Source organism: Oncorhynchus nerka, linkage group LG14 (genome assembly GCF_034236695.1).
Source record: "Oncorhynchus nerka isolate Pitt River linkage group LG14, Oner_Uvic_2.0, whole genome shotgun sequence".
Taxonomy (NCBI): domain Eukaryota; kingdom Metazoa; phylum Chordata; class Actinopteri; order Salmoniformes; family Salmonidae; genus Oncorhynchus; species Oncorhynchus nerka.
This window is the reverse complement of record NC_088409.1, coordinates 64,883,960-64,901,714: the sequence shown is the minus strand read 5'-3', so window position 1 is coordinate 64,901,714 and position 17,755 is coordinate 64,883,960. Positions and strand designations below refer to the sequence as shown.

General features: G+C 44.8%; 1 protein-coding gene across 17 annotated transcripts in view; it reads left to right on the top strand.

Moving 5' to 3' along the window:
• Positions 1 to 665: 665 nt before the first annotated feature.
• Positions 666 to 17,755, top strand: part of LOC115141695 (histone-lysine N-methyltransferase MECOM-like) — a 289,637-nt gene continuing 272,547 nt past the window's right edge. For 7 of the 17 annotated variants that reach the window (XM_029680829.2, XM_029680827.2, XM_029680828.2 and 4 more), the window contains exon 1: positions 668 to 1,185. In XM_029680829.2, the coding sequence (XP_029536689.1) occupies positions 1,149 to 1,185 (37 nt within the window). In that variant the 5' untranslated portion in view covers positions 668 to 1,148. Of the gene's footprint in view, positions 1,186 to 17,755 lie in introns of all 17 variants that reach the window. The other 10 variants (XM_029680814.2, XM_029680824.2, XM_029680815.2 and 7 more) reach the window with 2 other exon arrangements.

Below are 17,755 nucleotides of genomic sequence, written 5' to 3'. Positions count from 1 at the left end.
GTATTTTAGCGTAAATGGGGTCCAACCTATGGACGTATACTTGCCGTATTGAAAGGTATATTGGACATCGGCCAACCGGATGTCTTATTTTTGTTCTTTACAAGTTATATGATGTCATTACTTAAATCAATTTCAACATACTTTGGAATCAATAAATCGAGTTCACAAGACATTAAAGGGTTCACGTGCAAGATCAACATGACCTCATGCGGATCTAATTAATGAGCAATTACCTTAATTATACTGCGTTTTAATTAATAAACAAATACACCTTGCAGTTAATATCTCTCCACTACGACTATAGTGCAATAGCCCAATAAGATTGTTGGGGTTTTCATTGTTAGGTTCATCGGACCAATCGTATGTTGATACAGTGGTGCCCAAATCCGATAAGTGTGAAACAAAGTAAAACAGTTCAATTGTGCATCAGCTTTACACAAAAGTTCAAATAGACTATTCGAGTTCAACAACATCGATTTTGGTTATCAATTTGCAAGCAAGCGATGTAATTTATACATGCACGCCAGCAGAAAGGGGTTTTAATTCAAAGTATTAAACAGATTAATAATTGTCACCACTTCACAAAAAAAGCCTCGGACAGCCTCATATTAGAGCTGTCAGTTCGACTGCCCACATACCAGGGGAGAGGAGGAGGGATTCATTCATTTCCTAGTGTTCGCTGTGATGGTCAAAACACAATTAAAACTTATACAACATTTAATGAAAACGTTTCACATTAGTAATTTAGCCGAACATTGATGAATGTGATTTAATTTTAACACAAAAGGTAGGCATGCACGGTGAGAGTTTGAGAATAGTTCATTATAATTAATGTCTCCGGCTCTCCGTAGATTCGAGGTCGTGTCGGCTCTGTTTCATATTCCGTGATCTTTAAAGATCTTACACGAAGGGATCTCTCTGCGATTGCCATCTGACTAGATCAGTCATATCAAGTGATAAATCGTTCCAAACTTTTTTGGCGGTGCTGCCAGTTTGGCTATGCGCATGTGCGAAGGTGTCCAAACTGACAATGCTGGAGAGATAGCGAGTCTGGATTGAGAAACACAGAGAAAAGGACAGAGAAAAAAGAAAAAGGAGGAAAAGATCCAAGAAAAAATCTAACAAACCCACGCCGAAGGACTGGCATCATGAGGTCCAAAGGCAGGGCACGGAAACTGGCCACAAGTAGGTGCAATATCCCTTTCTTTGCCGTTTGAAACTGCCATCTTGTAAATGTGTAGCTATATCTCAGTTATCAATGCTGTTTCGCATCTAAAAATTAGGTACAATATATTGTATCTTGCTTACATGAGTGTCAGTAGACAATAGCCCCCACTCACGACTGAGCAGAGGTACAATACAGTTGGGAGAAGAAGTTGGTTCAAGGGTTTCGAGTTGATGCTGTCAATGCCAGTTCGTTTCGCGAATTCAGAAAAAAATCTATTGGCGTTTTAAGTTATGAAAAGTTGTGCAAACGGGAGAGGCACTTCTCAGGGAACGAACTTCTATCGTTATTGGGTTGTGCTTTGTATAGTGGGCGCTACAGCGTTGGCCAATTCTCGTCCGGTCCTGCGACGCTGTTGTTGCACGCGCTTGGTTTCTGTATACTTCAATTTGCAGAAGCAACTTTGAAAAGGCAGGTTGCCTCATTCAGACTTCGGAAATGAAAGATCCAGAATGAAGGACTTATGCATTTAAATATAACCAGGTACCATTGCTGACAAAAGTCCAAAATATATATTGTTGCCTTGTTAGATGTAGGCTAGAATAAATGCGTATGGGTGTTCGCTCTACCTATCATTACGTTATAGCCTTGGGTTATTACGCTGTATTGTATCTTTATTATGGTGTATTTCGTTTGTGCAACAAGTACAACATCTATGTTATATAATTAATGTTACGGTCTGTGTACAAAACGTGTTTACATCTTTATGTTATACAGAAATGTAATGATGTTTGTGTTTTACCACTTCACATTGAAGGGCACGGAGGCTTTGAACGCCAATATTCAGTAGCCTAATACAGTATTTCTGTAATTGATTGAAACGGTTAAATTATTCGTCTGAGTTCTGAAAGCAATTCAACCCCCAAGGGAGCAACACACTGATTTTGGTAAAAGGTGTTTACTCCAATAAAATTGTATTGTGATCTATGGCAATCTCCCAAAAATGCACTACAATGTTTATATAATATGTAGGCCTATCTCTCACATCAAAAAGTCAAGCAGATGATGTAGCTATAATCATTATGTACAATCCTTCAAGTAGTTAATGCTACAGAAGTAAACGTTTTCGATAATTATTTCAAATTGTGTATAGGCCTATTGCAACGTAATTGCATTTTCTGAGTCAGTAACATTTTCCATTGTGTTTAACCTTTATGAATGTGTATAGCCAGTAGGCTATTTTTTTGCAGTCATTTTCTGAGATTAACAACAAACAAAAAACATTTTCAAATTTTAAGTATATCATTTGAATGTTTTGAATGATAGTTTTCTCATGTCTGGACAACAGTGTAGCCACAGGTCAACACCGGTAGGTTGCAGTCCTGGAGCCAGGGGTCGCGGGTGTTATTCTTTCAATAAACGTCGGAGAGACCTGACAGTCTTGTTATTATGTGTGTAACTTTCTGCCTTAAACATATATTCCTGCTACAAATTGATCATTTCTCTGGACCTTTCTGGAGCTCAGACAGATGAGAAATGACCTTAAAACCCTTTCCTCTTTAGGATATTAATTTATTTAGGCCTACAAACTCCGTGGATGACACAAATCCAACCAGCAGTGTTATTTTGAAATCGAATTGTGAGTGTTTTATTTGTTCAAAACAATACTGGGCATCTTTTCCCATTTGTGATGTAACTTAACGATAATCGTACCAGATGCATCGTTATTTACGAGCCAACTTTTTAAGTGTTTCCCAAACAAGCACGTAGAGAGGACGTTTGCTATATGAGTTGTTAGACCATTTGTCGATACTTGATAGGATGGAAAGAAAAGCAGCGCTGCTCTCGGATCAGCTTTCTCCATTCAAATCATACCTTAACATAAAAGTTATTCCATAATACTGACGATGGATCAGCTCCTAGAGACATATTGCCACCTATGGCTGCAAATAGGCTATTGAGGCGGCTAATTATGCTTTCCCAATAATAATGCACTAAATCACAGATTGGGCACGTCATTGAGCACATGTTGTCACACATTAAAAACATTGAGCCAAAAAATTACAGACAGTAGCCTAGACGCAAAATATAACTAAATGTAATTGTACATGAAATTGATTTCAATATGATTGAACTAGCCTATATAACCAATATAACCTATAACCTATGTATCTTTTAATGCAGTCATCTCAGTTCTCATTTTAATCATAATTATACCCATCACTTGTTTGTAGCAATTGCAAATACTTTGGCAACTTTTTATGTGTAGTCAACTTCATTCCTAAGTTATCGCAGTCACCAGGTCCGGCCCTAGCCTTTTGGGGGCCCTATGGGAAATGTTGTTTCAATTTCCTCCAATTCTACACATTTTGCCATGGGGCAGAGAGAAGATTTTACCATTTTATAAAACATTTATTGCAATTCTACTCATTTTGCCATGGTGTGGAGAGAAAAATGTGCAGCTTTAAAGCTATTTTTTAACATGACTTATGCCATGTTAATATGATATCTGAGTGAGGGTGACTAACAAAATCAATGGGGGCCCCCTGGAGGTCAGGGCCCCTGAGCAAGTGCCCTTTGTGCCCAATCAATAATTCAACCATTATTACTACAAGTTTAGAAACTGGCTAGACTCAATTTACGAATCTAAAAATTGTTAGCTGACACAGGCTAAATGAGTGACTGTCCGTGACTGACATAACAAGAGAAAAACATCTAGATAACTCTCAACAGTAAGTTGAGACCCCAACTGAATATATATCTAATATATATATTTAATAATTTTGGGGTCTGGGGCACTATAGGCCGGGTGCCCACAGCGACCGTTTATGTCGCGCCTAGAGCCGGCCCTGGCAGTCACAGTCAGACAGATAGCCTAAACATCTTGATTCTATGTTTAGCGAAGATCTTTTGTGAATAAAGTGATGCGGAAGGGCAACAAAAACATATATTGATGCACTCTACGAGTGGTCTGGATCACTCGTAGATGTGCAAAGGTTTTTTAAGGTTACTAACGAATGCCATGGGAAGCACCTCGGCTACTAAAAATACATCGTTAGATGGTTCTAATGATGATCTCAACGCTACGAAGGCTCTGAGGAAAGAGGCCCTGACACAAAGATAAAGGTGTTATACATGTAGAAATAAATCCAGTTTACATGTTGTGTACATGTTGTGTGCTGCCTTTGTGTACAAGCTACCCCCAGGGGTTATGCAAGTATTTGTGGATTTTGTTCTGTGCAAGATACTTTACAAATGAGATGCATTTTTCACATCCGTTTTATTTTTGGGGGTTGGCTATTAGATTCAGTGTGTTTCAAATTGCTCACCAAAATACATTTCCGAAGGGAAATTTGACGTTCAAAATAAACTTGTGGGATCACATTGAATTGACAGCACCAAGACGAGTCGAAGAGCTTTATAACCATAGGCCTACTTTTAATGTGAAAAGTTTGTCAGGAAGAACTTTAAGAGCTAAACAGACAGGGACTCTGTAATTATTTATTTCCTGTGCTTCATGGATTTGTCTCGTGAGCTTCGGTGTCATTGCAGGCCCTTTGGCCTTTGGCACAGAGGATCTTTCGTGACGATATGAAATAAACCGATCAGACGGCCAGCTCTCATCAGGATCTCTTACAGACTGTTGTTTATGGCAACATGGCCCAGTGTTTACAGAATATGTGTGAAAAGCAAACGATATGCATATTATTCTGTGATCACTAACAAGGCAAAGGGCACACACACACACACACACACACACACACACACACACACACACACACACACACACACACACACACACACACAGCATTAATGGTTTAGTTGTGCATTTAGTAGTGGTTTTGGCGCCTGCTGCAATCGGCCTAAATATTAACAGTCCCTTGAAGGAATGCGCTAGGCTACAGCACCAGCCGGTCTGCCCATCCAGTTCCAGGCATAGTTCTAAATCATTACTTATAATCTGAGAATAGGGGGCTAATTTGAGGTATATTTAAACATTATTATTTACTCAAGATGTAAGAGGAAGATTTCTAGGCTACCTATTAAGTCAGTGGGAGAGAATGTTCTGATAGCTCGGCACAGTTTCCCCCCGGGAACTGGGCCGTTCTGGCCTGTAGCCAGCACTGCACAATGTCAACAGTGAATATTTAAATTCCCAGACTCCCCATAAGAGGTCTGCCGGTAAATGTGTTCAGTGTGCGGCCTGTCCTGATAAGTTCTGTTCAGAGGCTGGTCCTGTAGGTCTCCTCGCGCCACAGAGAGTGTTTGTGCTCGAGCTCGATTGATGTGCGCATGGCAGACAGATGATAAAACACAGTGGAGTGAGTTAATGAAGGGGGAGTTGGTAGGTGGGGAGGTGGTAATAGAAGTGGGATTGGTGGTGGAAGATTAGTTCAGATGTCATATGGGAGTCCCCCCCCCACACACACACACACAATCCAAATAAAACAAATGATTTGTCCTAATATCATACTTCAGCTAGGACTATAGGCCTAAGCTAACTCCTTGTCTGCCTAACGTTAGTAACCAACGTGCCTCTCAACTAAATGCTCAGGGGGTAGTGTGAGATATCTGACCCTTGGTGCACCACTTGTAATGTCCTCAAAAAGAAGAGATAAGACTCATGCTGAATTGGATTCCATTTTTTCCATGCACTACCCCTTGTATTTAAAACAACATACTTTTGGTTTATTCACACATATATGAACGTTTCTTTTCAGACATAGGTTGAAACAATGAGAGGATATTAGACATGCTCATAGTCTGCTCATAGTCTGCTCATAGTCTGCTCACCCTATAGTTGTCCCGTAGGTGCACAGCAAATTTGAGATCAAAATTTTAACACTCACATTGTTAAATTGAACACTTCGAAATGATGTGTGACCCACCGAAATAGTGTTAAACTAACACTTTTCAAAGTGTTCACAAACTAACACCCCTAGAGTGTTTTGTAAAGCCTTATTTGGATATTTCCCAGCGTACCTTTCAAGTGAACATGAGCAATACCCACCCATGACTGTGTTTGTTAGTGACAGTTGTGTTCATTGATTTTTAGTTCTAAAGCCTTCACCAAGTGACTGCTTATATGTATGTGTGAACCCTTGATGACAATATATCACACATTTCATAAGGCCTTTACTTATGGCTTAAATATCCTCAACATTTTGGTCTGAAAAACTTGGCTCATGGGCCACATCAGACATGCAAGCAACAATAAGCTGGTTTATGATGTGATTAGTGATTCATATCGGAATCATGCCAGAGGGAGTGTATTGGAATGTATTTATCACCAACCACAACCTGGATTCAGAATGACAGCTAGGGTGAAGGACTTCACAAACAACACTACCTTAACCATGTGAACTGGAACAACCATCTCAGTAACAGGTGCAATAAATCCAACCACTTACAGATTGGATTCGTTTAGAAAAATGTAAGTTATTAATTGTTGTATAGTATAAGATCAATTTAACAATCAATGTGCATGCAGAAACATAGATTTTCAAACAAACTATTCTAAACATCAACCTGCATCAAAGCATTCTGGGAAGAATGATAATGAGGCCCCTCCCACATCTTTTTCACTGAGAGAATAAACATAAATGAACTCACACAGTACAGTAACAACAACACCACGCAGTGTTGATTCCAATGTGAATTCAATTACACTGCGTTGATTCATCGCATGTGGTGTCAATTTCAATCCCACTGATGTTAACCCCACTAGAATCAACACTCAGATATAACACTCACAACACGTCTTACCTTAACACCAAGATTTGAACACTTGCAAATGTGCTGTGTATGTGTGTCAGTTCATGTGAACAGTCCATAAATCAATTGCTCTCACCATAGACCCATGCACTGAATTTGAAATTAAATTAAATGTATTTGACATTTCTAAATAAAAATTTAGAAAAACATGATTATTATTATGTTATTTTTGATTCCCTAATTGCTTTGGTGGGTTAGTATTCCCTCAGAGGCAGGAGTGAAGTCTAGCTAAAGCTGATTATAAGCTATAATAATTTTAAGACTGCAGGTCAACTCTGTTGAGGACTTGCTGTTAAGAACTATGTACAATTGAGTCAGTATGCCTTACTCATCAATATAAAGTGTGTGTATGTGTATATTAATATACACTGCTCAAAAAATAAAGGGAACACTTAAACAACACAATGTAACTCCAAGTCAATCACACTTCTGTGAAATGAAACTGTCCACTTAGGAAGCAACACTGATTGACAAAACATTTCACATGCTGTTGTGCAAATGGAATAGACAACATGTGGAAATGATAGGCAATTAGCAAGACACCCACAATAAAGGAGTGGTTCTGCAGGTGGGGACCACAGACCACTTCTCAGTTCCTATGCTTCCTGGCTGATGTTTTGGTCACTTTTGAATGCTGGCGGTGCTTTCACTCTAGTGGTAGCATGAGACGCAGTCTACAACCCACACAAGTGGCTCAGGTAGTGCAGCTCATCCAGGATGGAGCATCAATGCGAGCTGTGGCAAGAAGGTTTGCTGTGTCTGTCAGCGTAGTGTCCAGAGCATGGAGGCGCTACCAGGAGACAGGCCAGTACATCAGGAGACGTGGAGGAGGCCGTAGGAGGGCAACAACCCAGCAGCAGGACCGCTACCTCCGCCTTTGTGCAAGGAGGAGCACTGCCAGAGCCCTGCAAAATGACCTCCAGCAGGCCACAAATGTGCATGTGTCTGCTTAAACGGTCAGAAACAGACTCCATGAGGGTGGTATATGAGGGCCCGTCGTCCACAGGTGGGGGTTGTGCTTATAGCCCAACACCGTGCAGGATGTTTGGCATTTGCCAGAGAACACCAAGATTGGCAAATTCGCCACTGGCGCCCTGTGCTCTTCACAGATGAAAGCAGGTTCACACTGAGCATGTGACAGACGTGACAGAGTCTGGAGACGCTGTGGAGAACGTTCTGCTGCCTGCAACATCCTCCAGCATGACCGGTTTGGCAGTGGGTCAGTCACGGTGTGGGGTGGCATTTCTTTGGGGGGCCGCACAGCCCTCCATGTGCTCGCCAGAGGTAGCCTGACTGCCATTAGGTACCGAGATGAGATCCTCAGACCCAGGTTGGCCCTGGGTTCCTCCTAATGCAAGACAATGCTAGACCTCATGTGGCTGGAGTGTGTCAGCAGTTCCTGCAAGAGGAAGGCATTGATGCTATGGACTGGCCCGCCCGTTCCCAAGACCTGAATCCAATTGAGCACATCTGGGACATCATGTCTCGCTCCATCCACCAACGCCACGTTGCACCACAGACTGTCCAGGAGTTGGCGGATGCTTTAGTCCAGGTCTGGGAGGAAATCCCTCAGAAGACCATCCGCCACCTCATCAGGAGCATGCCCAGGCGTTGTAGGGAGGTCATACAGGCACGTGGAGGCCACACACACTACTGAGCCTCATTTGGACTTGTTTTAAGGACATTACACCAAAGTTGGATCAGCCTGTAGTGTGGTATTCCACTTTAATTTTGAGTGTGACTCCAAATCCAGACCTCCATGGGTGGATAAATTTTATTTTATTTATTTCACCTTTATTTAACCAGGTAGGCAAGTTGAGAACAAGTTCTCATTTACAATTGCGACCTGGCCAAGATAAAGCAAAGTAGTTCGACAGATACAACGACACAGAGTTACACATGGAGTAAAACAAACATACAGTCAATAATACAGTATAAACAAGGCTATATACAATGTGAGCAAATTAGGTGAGAAGGGAGGTAAAGGCAAAAAGACCATGGTGGCAAAGTAAATACAATATAGCAAGTAAAACACTGGAATGGTAGTTTTGCAATGGAAGAATGTGCAAAGTAGAAATAAAAATAATGGGGTGCAAAGGAGCAAAATAAATAAATGAATTAAATACAGTTGGGAAAGAGGTAGTTGTTTGGGCTAAATTATAGGTGGGCTATGTACAGGTGCAGTAATCTGTGAGATGCTCTGACAGTTGGTGCTTAAAGCTAGTGAGGGAGATAAGTGTTTCCAGTTTCAGAGATTTTTGTAGTTCGTTCCAGTCATTGGCAGCAGAGAACTGGAAGGAGAGGCGGCCAAAGAAAGAATTGGTTTTAGGGGTGACTAGAGAGATATACCTGCTGGAGCGTGTGCTACAGGTGGGAGATGCTATGGTGACCAGCGAGCTGAGATAAGGGGGGACTTTACCTAGCAGGGTCTTGTAGATGACATGGAGCCAGTGGGTTTGGCGACGAGTATGAAGCGAGGGCCAGCCAACGAGAGCGTACAGGTCGCAATGGTGGGTAGTATATGGGGCTTTGGTGACAAAACGGATTGCACGGATTTCCATTGATAATTTTTGTGTGATTTTGTTGTCAGCACATTCAACTATGTAAAGAAAAAAGTATTTAATAAGAATATTTCATTCATTCAGATCTAAGATGTGTTATTTTAGTGTTCCCTTTATTTTTTTGAGCAGTGTATATACAGTGCATTCAGAAAGTATTCAGACCCCTTCCCCTTTTTCGCATTTTGTTATGTTATAGCCTTATTCTAAAATGGATTAAATAAATAAAAATCCTCATCAATCTACACACAATACCCCATTATGACTAAGTGAAAACAGATTTTTAGAAATGTTTACACATTTATAAAAAATAACACATTGAAATACTTTACATTTATATTTAGACCCTTTGCTACGAGACTTGAAATTGATCTCAGGTGCATTCTTGATTGGAGTCCACCTGTGGTAAATTCAATGTGAACCTAATGGTCACTCTGACAGAGCTCCAGAGTTCCTCTGTGGAGATAAGAGAAACTTCCAGAAGGACAACCATCTCCGCAGCACTCTACCAATCAGGCCTTTATGGTAGAGTGGCCAGACGGAAGCCACTCCTCAGTAAAAGGCACATGACAGCCCACTTGGAGTTTGCCAAAAGGCACCTAAAGGAGTCTCAGACCATGAGAAACAAGATTCTCTGGCATGAATGACAAGTGTCATGTCTGAACAAAACCTGGCACCATCCCTACAGTGAAGCATGGTGGTGGCAGCATCATGCTGTGGGAATGTTTTCAGCTGCAAGGACTGGGAGACTAGTTAGGATTGAGGGAATGATGAACAGAGAAAGGTACAGAGAGATCCTTGATGAAAACCTGCTCCAGATTGCTCAGGACCTCAGACTGGGGCGAAGGTTCACCTTCCAACAGGACAATGACACTAAGCACACAGCCAAGACAACGCAGGAGTGGCTTCAGGACAAGTCTCTGAATGTCCTTGAGTGGCCCTGCCAGATCCCGGACTTGAACCCGATCAAACATCTCTGGAGACACCTGAAAATAACGGTGCAGCGACGCTCCCCATCCAACCTGACAGAGCTTGAGAGGATCTGCAGAGAAGAATGGGAGAAACTCCCCGAATACAGGTGTGCCAAGCTTGTAGCGTCGTACCCAAAAAGACTTGCGGCTGTAATCGCTGCCAAAGGTGCTTCAACAAAGAACTGAGTAAAGGGTCAGAATACTTATGTAAATGTGATATTTCATTTTGTAGGCATGTAAGGCAGGCCTATAAGCCCATTTAAACTTGATCCAAAAATGAGGCTCTGTATGGATGGTGTGACGCAATTGCGGCGCCTCTGGAGGCACGCAGAGGCCAAATTGAGTTCTGTACCGCATATCCGTGCACCTCTCAAATGTTGTAACAATGCGGAGGGCTCTGTATAGCTCTGTATTGACATGATTGGTTGACATAGGTGAGGGTGGGAGGTCCTGTATAAACACAAACGTACTTCCTTGACAACTTCCTTCACAACAGCTCTACTCTGCTCAGTGAACCACAAGAAGTATAAATGCCCTGACTTCTACAGAGGCCATATCACCGTAAATGCTGTATGGCCAATGCAGACGACAGATTGACCATGCAGCGCCCTTAAGAGAGTGTAAAAAGCGCTGCATGGTCAACCCTATGTCTGAAGTGGGAATACAGCATTTATTGCAATACAGCCTCCTCAGATGTCAGGGCTTTCATACGTCTTGCGCTTACGGAGCGGAGCAGATCTATTGTGAAAGACAGTTGTCAAGGAAGTGAGTTTGTTTATACAGGACGTACCACCCTCACCTACCATCAACTCGCGCCCATAAATTGGCTTTAATTCTGCGCTCGTACGTGCATGTGCCTGTCAGCGCCTCCTTCTTGCCGACGATTGCTTCCTCCTAGCGTTGTGCAATGGGCCATGCATCTGACGTTTGTCTGGCGGACCTCATTAAAAGGGTTAATGTATCGTGCCATTTAAAAGGTGAGAGGGAGTGGGCACGATCTGAGAGACCCTATTAAACAGTCATTGTCCTGTCGCAGCGCTCTTTGCATGCGCTCCCGCTCCGTTTAGATCCAAACGTCGGTATGCAATTGTGCGGTATCTCCCTGAGCAATGAGCCGTCACAGCTCGTCATTTTTCACGTGCGCTGTGGGCGATAATATGTTTATATCATCTCCCGCTTCAGCTCCTGAAAGCATAGGCCTAAAGTCTCAAATGGGATACGTTAAGTTGTTCATTCGTAGGCCAAAATATCTCATCCAAATGCATATGGTAGGTAGGCCTGATTGTAATGTAGACCTTTCTCATTCTCAACCCTATTTAGTAGGCTGGCTTTTTGGGACAAAGTGGGAGCTGAATGGTTTGGTTGCATAAGGAAAACCTTTAACATTTTTTTGGGAAAACACATGTCAGGGAACAAACCAGTCTCATCAGTCATTTCCAAAATGTACTTTGAGATGATGTTGAAATAGGCAAGAATCCCAGAAAAGAGTGGTAAGCTACTGTATTTGTCTGTCTCAGTCATCTCAGTTTATGCTCGTTGTAACAGTAATATTTTGTGCTTGTGTGGTATGTGCAAAAAAAAAAAACTTTCATCACTGTGTGTGTATGTGTTTGTGTGTGTGTGTGTGTGTGTGTGTGTGCGTGTGCTTATGTTTAAATTTGGTAAGATATTGGTTCCTGCGGGTGCAGTGTGACAGTGAGACAGCCCCCCTCATCCATCAACGCCTCCGTCTGCATGAGTCGCCCGTCCCCTCTCCTCACCCACTGTCAGAGAAGGGGGTCTCTCTATACCCCCAATACCCCCCACCCCACCATGTCTCTGATGTTAATGACACTGTGACCATACCTATATGCTGTAAACAGTTAGGTCTAGTTACTAGGTTAGTGGTTTGTTTATGTGTTGTTGTCAGGGCGATGAAGGATGGCCCTGTCAGTGGGTTTCAGGAGCCCCTGGTTCCCCAGTTGGTCCCTGGGGGCCCGGCTCAGTGGGTAGCCCTAGGGACCCGTGTCACAACATCCCCTCCTCTCACTCTATCTAAACTGCATCTCCAATCACCTTTTAAAGAAAGACAAATAAGCCTAAACTATAGGTTTGTGAGTGTGTGTTTGTGTGTGTGTGTGTGTGTGTGTGTGTGATTGTGTGTGTGTGTGTGTGTGTGTGTGTGTGTACGCAGCGCAGCGCTGTGCTGTGATGGGTGAGGGTCAGGCGGGAGTGATGAGGGTGGGTCTATGGCACGGCGACCCAGAGTGTGGGAACACCAAGGGAGGAGGCTGGGGGGATGGAGGAGGGGGCCACATGTCAAGCCTGGGAACCAGTGTGTGTGTGTTTACCGCAGGGAAACCGTACCAACACAGAACAATGAGCTAACCTTACCCCCTTCTAAATAAAAAAGTCATTTCTGCTTTCTTCCCAAAGGTCAGTGAGTTAGAGATAGGGAGGTTAACACAAAAGGCTACAGTCAGCCTGGCGACTACAGTCTGGGCCACTCGGGTGCCAAGGCTGAGGTCATTATCAACAGCAGGCCCAAGCTAAGCATATTTTTTTATATATATGTGTGTGTGCGTGTGTGTGTTACAGAGAGAGGAAGATGGAGAGATAAGAGAAAGAGAACATTCCTGTTGGTTCCAACCATTCCCCTAACATCTGATTGATTTGTGTGTCTGAGTGCAGTAGTTATTGTGTGGACACATTCCTGTTGGTTCCAACCATTCCCCTAACATCTGATTGATTTGTGTCTGAGTGCAGTAGTTATTGTGTGGACACATTCCTGTTGGTTCCAACCATTCCCCTAACATCTGATTGATTTGTGTGTCTGAGTGCAGTAGTTATTGTGTGGACACATTCCTGTTGGTTCCAACCATTCCCCTAACATCTGATTGATTTGTGTCTGAGTGCAGTAGTTATTGTGTGGACACATTCCTGTTGGTTCCAACCATTCCCCTAACATCTGATTGATTTGTGTCTGAGTGCAGTAGTTATTGTGTGGACACATTCCTGTTGGTTCCAACCATTCCCCTAACATCTGATTGATTTGTGTGTCTGAGTGCAGTAGTTATTGTGTGGACACATTGCTGATGGTGCAGTCTCTTTCCCCTCTATTAATGAGGCAATATGATTGGTTGGTGCGTGTGGAGGAACAACCTCCCTTAGCTAATAAAAGGACTTCAATCATGTAGCTGCTCCAATCCATTACCTGGTGCAGGTATCAACTAGCCTGGATCCCAGATCGGTTTGTGCCGCCTTGCCAACTCCTTGTCATTACAGATGGTACCCAGGGTAGGTATCAGCTAGTGTCACCTCCATGCCAGCACAATCCCTCACAGTCACAGTCACACCAACCTCTCTCAGTCACACTACTACAGGCACTCTGGTTTGGGGAGGTTTGTAGCATGGGGCGGATGTGGAACGTGTGGGTTAAATAAAGGGGTTTCTGTCTTAGGGCTATTGAAGACAACCTGGTGCTTTCTATGACTGTTATATACACCTGCACTCTTTTGTGTACTGCACTGTTGCGGGAGCTAGCACGCTAGCATTTCACTGCACCTTTTATACCTGCTGTAAACTGTGTATGTGACGGATACATTTGATTTGACGCGGATGTTTTTGTGCAGGTGTATGCCATACGTATATGTGAGTTTGTTCATGCCTGAACAACAGGTGAGTAAACTCTCTCACTCCCTGTACAATGCAGTAGGCCACGTCCCCATGGGGATTGGGTGCTCAGGTGTGTGCGTGATGTGTTTGTGCGTGCGTACGACAGTGTGTTTGTGCGTCTCCATGTGTCCATGTGTTTTTGTATGTTGTTCTTAATAATGTCTCTGTTGTGAAATATTGGGAGTGCTGCCGGCAGAGCGGGTTCTTTCTTTCTCATACTGGACTGGAGCACAGCCACAAACAGGAATTATACAACAATCGCTTTGTGAGAGCGCCGATAACAGTGTGTTCCAGCACAGTGGGATCTGCTGGCGGATTGGGGGGGGGGGGTTTCAGGGCTGTAGCTGGAGGCCGCTAGGCTGTGGCGCTCGATTATGATTAACTCGGGAGGAAATAAAGAAGGAGAAGAAGAGATCAGGTCCATCTGTAGCTGAGATGGAATGGTGAGATGGGGGGGGGGGAGGGGGGCTGTGGTGTACACCTTTCATCTCAGCTACACCAAGCCCCCGCTATCTAGCCTGGAACCTCATTAACTGCTGACCTCTGACCCCTCAGGACGGGAGAGATGAGGGGAGGGAGACATGATCAAAGCCTGGGGTCATTTCTGATGGAAGCGTTACCTGATTGTTGGCGATAGCCTCTGTCTTATCAGTGTTGGAATGGCGATACGTTGATGAATGCTCCGGATGCTTTGTGACGTGAAGAGCGTCCACATGGTAGTCTGGCACCCCTCGACCCCCTCAGGTGTGAGGGACAGGAACATGTCGTACCCCTGTCCTCGGTGATGTGTCTGGATCATTTCCCCCTCCTGTGTGTGTGTGTGTGTGTGTGTGTGTGTTGACGGTCGGCCAGGGTCACAGTGGGGGGAAGGAATGTGCCTGTTGGAAAGAAATGCGGGGCCGGCTGATTAGCGCTCTGTCCGTACCTGCCGGTTTACTGGACATGCCTCAACGATGTGATTGTGATGATGAGACTGAGGAAAAACGTCGGAGAACAATAGAGACAGTGGAGATTCCTTTCCAAGACGCATTCCAGCAAATCTCGCGCCCGGTGGCCCCCGCTCGGCGCTTTGATGAGCCTCTCTCTGGGCTTCCTGGGATTGTCGCCCGTCCACAAACACAAAAACAAAGCCAGCGGTAGAGCGAAGCTACCCGTCCTCCTCAGGATGTCCTGTTTTGATTAACGTTAGCATCCCTCCCGGCCCTGCGGCAATATTATTCTAACACGGCTAGGAGAGCTGCAGCTAACTGACACAGACACTTTTCCACTCGGTGAACCCAAAGGTCAAATCTTCGACAATGAGCTGGGAAGAATAGGTGTGCTCTTTAAAGGGGAAGTCATGTGATGTGAGTGGAGCGAGGCCTTCGTGTGGTGTGAGTCGAGAAGCTCCGGCCTAGACTACAGATCAACCAATTAGACGCTCATCCGTGGTTCTCAAACATTCATTTGAGGTATTAACTCAGAATTTCAAAGTCTTAAGGGTGGGCATTAACTTTGAATGTTTAAGGTACGGGATGAAGTTTGGGATAGACTTAAAGCAAAAATCTCACTGCTGGTTTTGAACTTGTAGCCTTTGGAATGACAGGCACATTCTTAACCCATCCACCACTCCTGTCCACAACACTCCACAACACTCTACCAAAACAGACATGGATGGATGTTGAATACTGACTTGAATCACTTGTGAACAGGCTGTACAGATTGGGGAACAGTTGCAGCTTTGGGTCGAGTAGAGAGGGATTGTGGGCCGCAGTTCTGGAGCAGACACACAGGCCCAACTCCTTTTCTCTTTCCCCTCTTCCACCCTGTTTTGACTCTAACCGACACCAGCCAGCCCCTACTTCTCTCCCTCTCTCTCTCCCCGTCCTCTATCCCCCCTCTCTCTCGGAATCAGAGAGCAGTGAAGTGGTGAGGTAGTGTGTTTCTTCTTTGCTTGGGGGCTGAGTTTGACAGGAGGGCACCACTTGTTCACCCCAGTGTCCACAGAACCAGCAGACAGGGGGCCTCTAGGGGCACTCTGGGAGCCTCAGGCCTGGATGTCTCTGTCAGGACCCAGGCTGGACCAGGACCCCCTGTGTTCACCGGGTCACTGGAGAAGCTAATCGATTTCATCTCTGGCTCACACACCCAACCCAGACCCTTACACCAGGGACATTTACATCTTTCCCTCTACTCATAAGACTATTATCCTTCAAAGCCCTGCACTCATTCTCAGGCTCTTTCCCCCCTCTCTCTGTCTCTCTGTATCTCTCGGTCTCTCTCTGTTTGTCTTTCTCTCTCTCTCTGTCTCTCTGTATCTCTCTGTCTCTCTCTGTTTGTCTTTCTCTCTCTCTCTCTCTCTCTCTCTCTTCTCTCTCTCTGTTTCTTTCTTTGTCTTTTCCTCCTCCTTCGGTATCTCTGATTCCCCCACACAAGGGCAAGTTTAAATTTAACCCTCGTCCCGTCTCAGTCTGGGCCCTGGCCCCTAAGGGACGCTGGCGGGGTGGAGGAGACCTTGTTTTCTTGCCCGTTCCCCTGGATGAAACATCTGAATGGGGGAGCGGAGGCTTTGGGAACGGCCTGGAAACTTCCCATTCATCAGTGTAAAGAGATACTGCGCTGACAGTTAGCAGACCGCCAGCCAAGCACAACACAGGGCCGCCGCGTGGGCCCTGAGCGCTCAGCCCAGCCCACAGACTGGAGCCTGGCCTAGCTGCTCATCCTACAACTGTCCCAAGGCAACACACAGGCAACACACTCACACACAGGCAACACACTCACACACAGGCAACACACTCACACACAGGCAACACACTCACACACAGGCTTCACAATCACACACGGGCAACACACTCACACACAGGCAACACAATCACACACAGGCAACACACTCACACACAGGCAACCCAATCACACAAAGGCAACACACTCATACACAGGCAACACACAGGCAACACACTCAACACACTTTACACAGGCAACACACTCACACACAGGCAACACACTCACACACAGGCAACACACTCACACACAGGCAACACACTCACATACATGCAACACACTCACACACAGGCAACCCAATCACACAAAGGCAACACCCTCACACACAGGCAACACACTCACACACAGGCAACACACTCACACACAGGCAACACACTCACACACAGGCAACACACTCACACACAGGCAACACACTCACACACAGGCAAGCTCACAGACCTTTTTTTTTACCTCCCCTCTCTTTCTGCACATTCTTCCTCGTTTGTTTCTACAATATCTCACCAGCTCTCTCCTCTCAATTTCTAGCTGTACATGCTCTCCCTCCCTACGCTTCCTCAGTCTCTCTGAGGGTAGTAGCGGGGAGGATCACCCTGGGCCTGGGTTGAGGTGGGTGGGTGGGAGGGAGGGAGTACAGGTTTAGGCATGGCAGGAATGGGCACTACAGGGCTGGGCAGGGCGGAGTGCTGCAGGTGGGGTGTCTGTCCACGGACCCTCTGCCCGCCCATCAATCGCCGACAGCTGACAGTTTAATCTGTGCGGCCGGGCATGTCATTACTGAGCATGTGGGCAGCCAATCGCATCAGTGATCAATGACAAAGGCTGCTGCGGGTACCAGGAAGAGAGGGAGGGAGGGAGGGGAGAGCAGGAGAGAG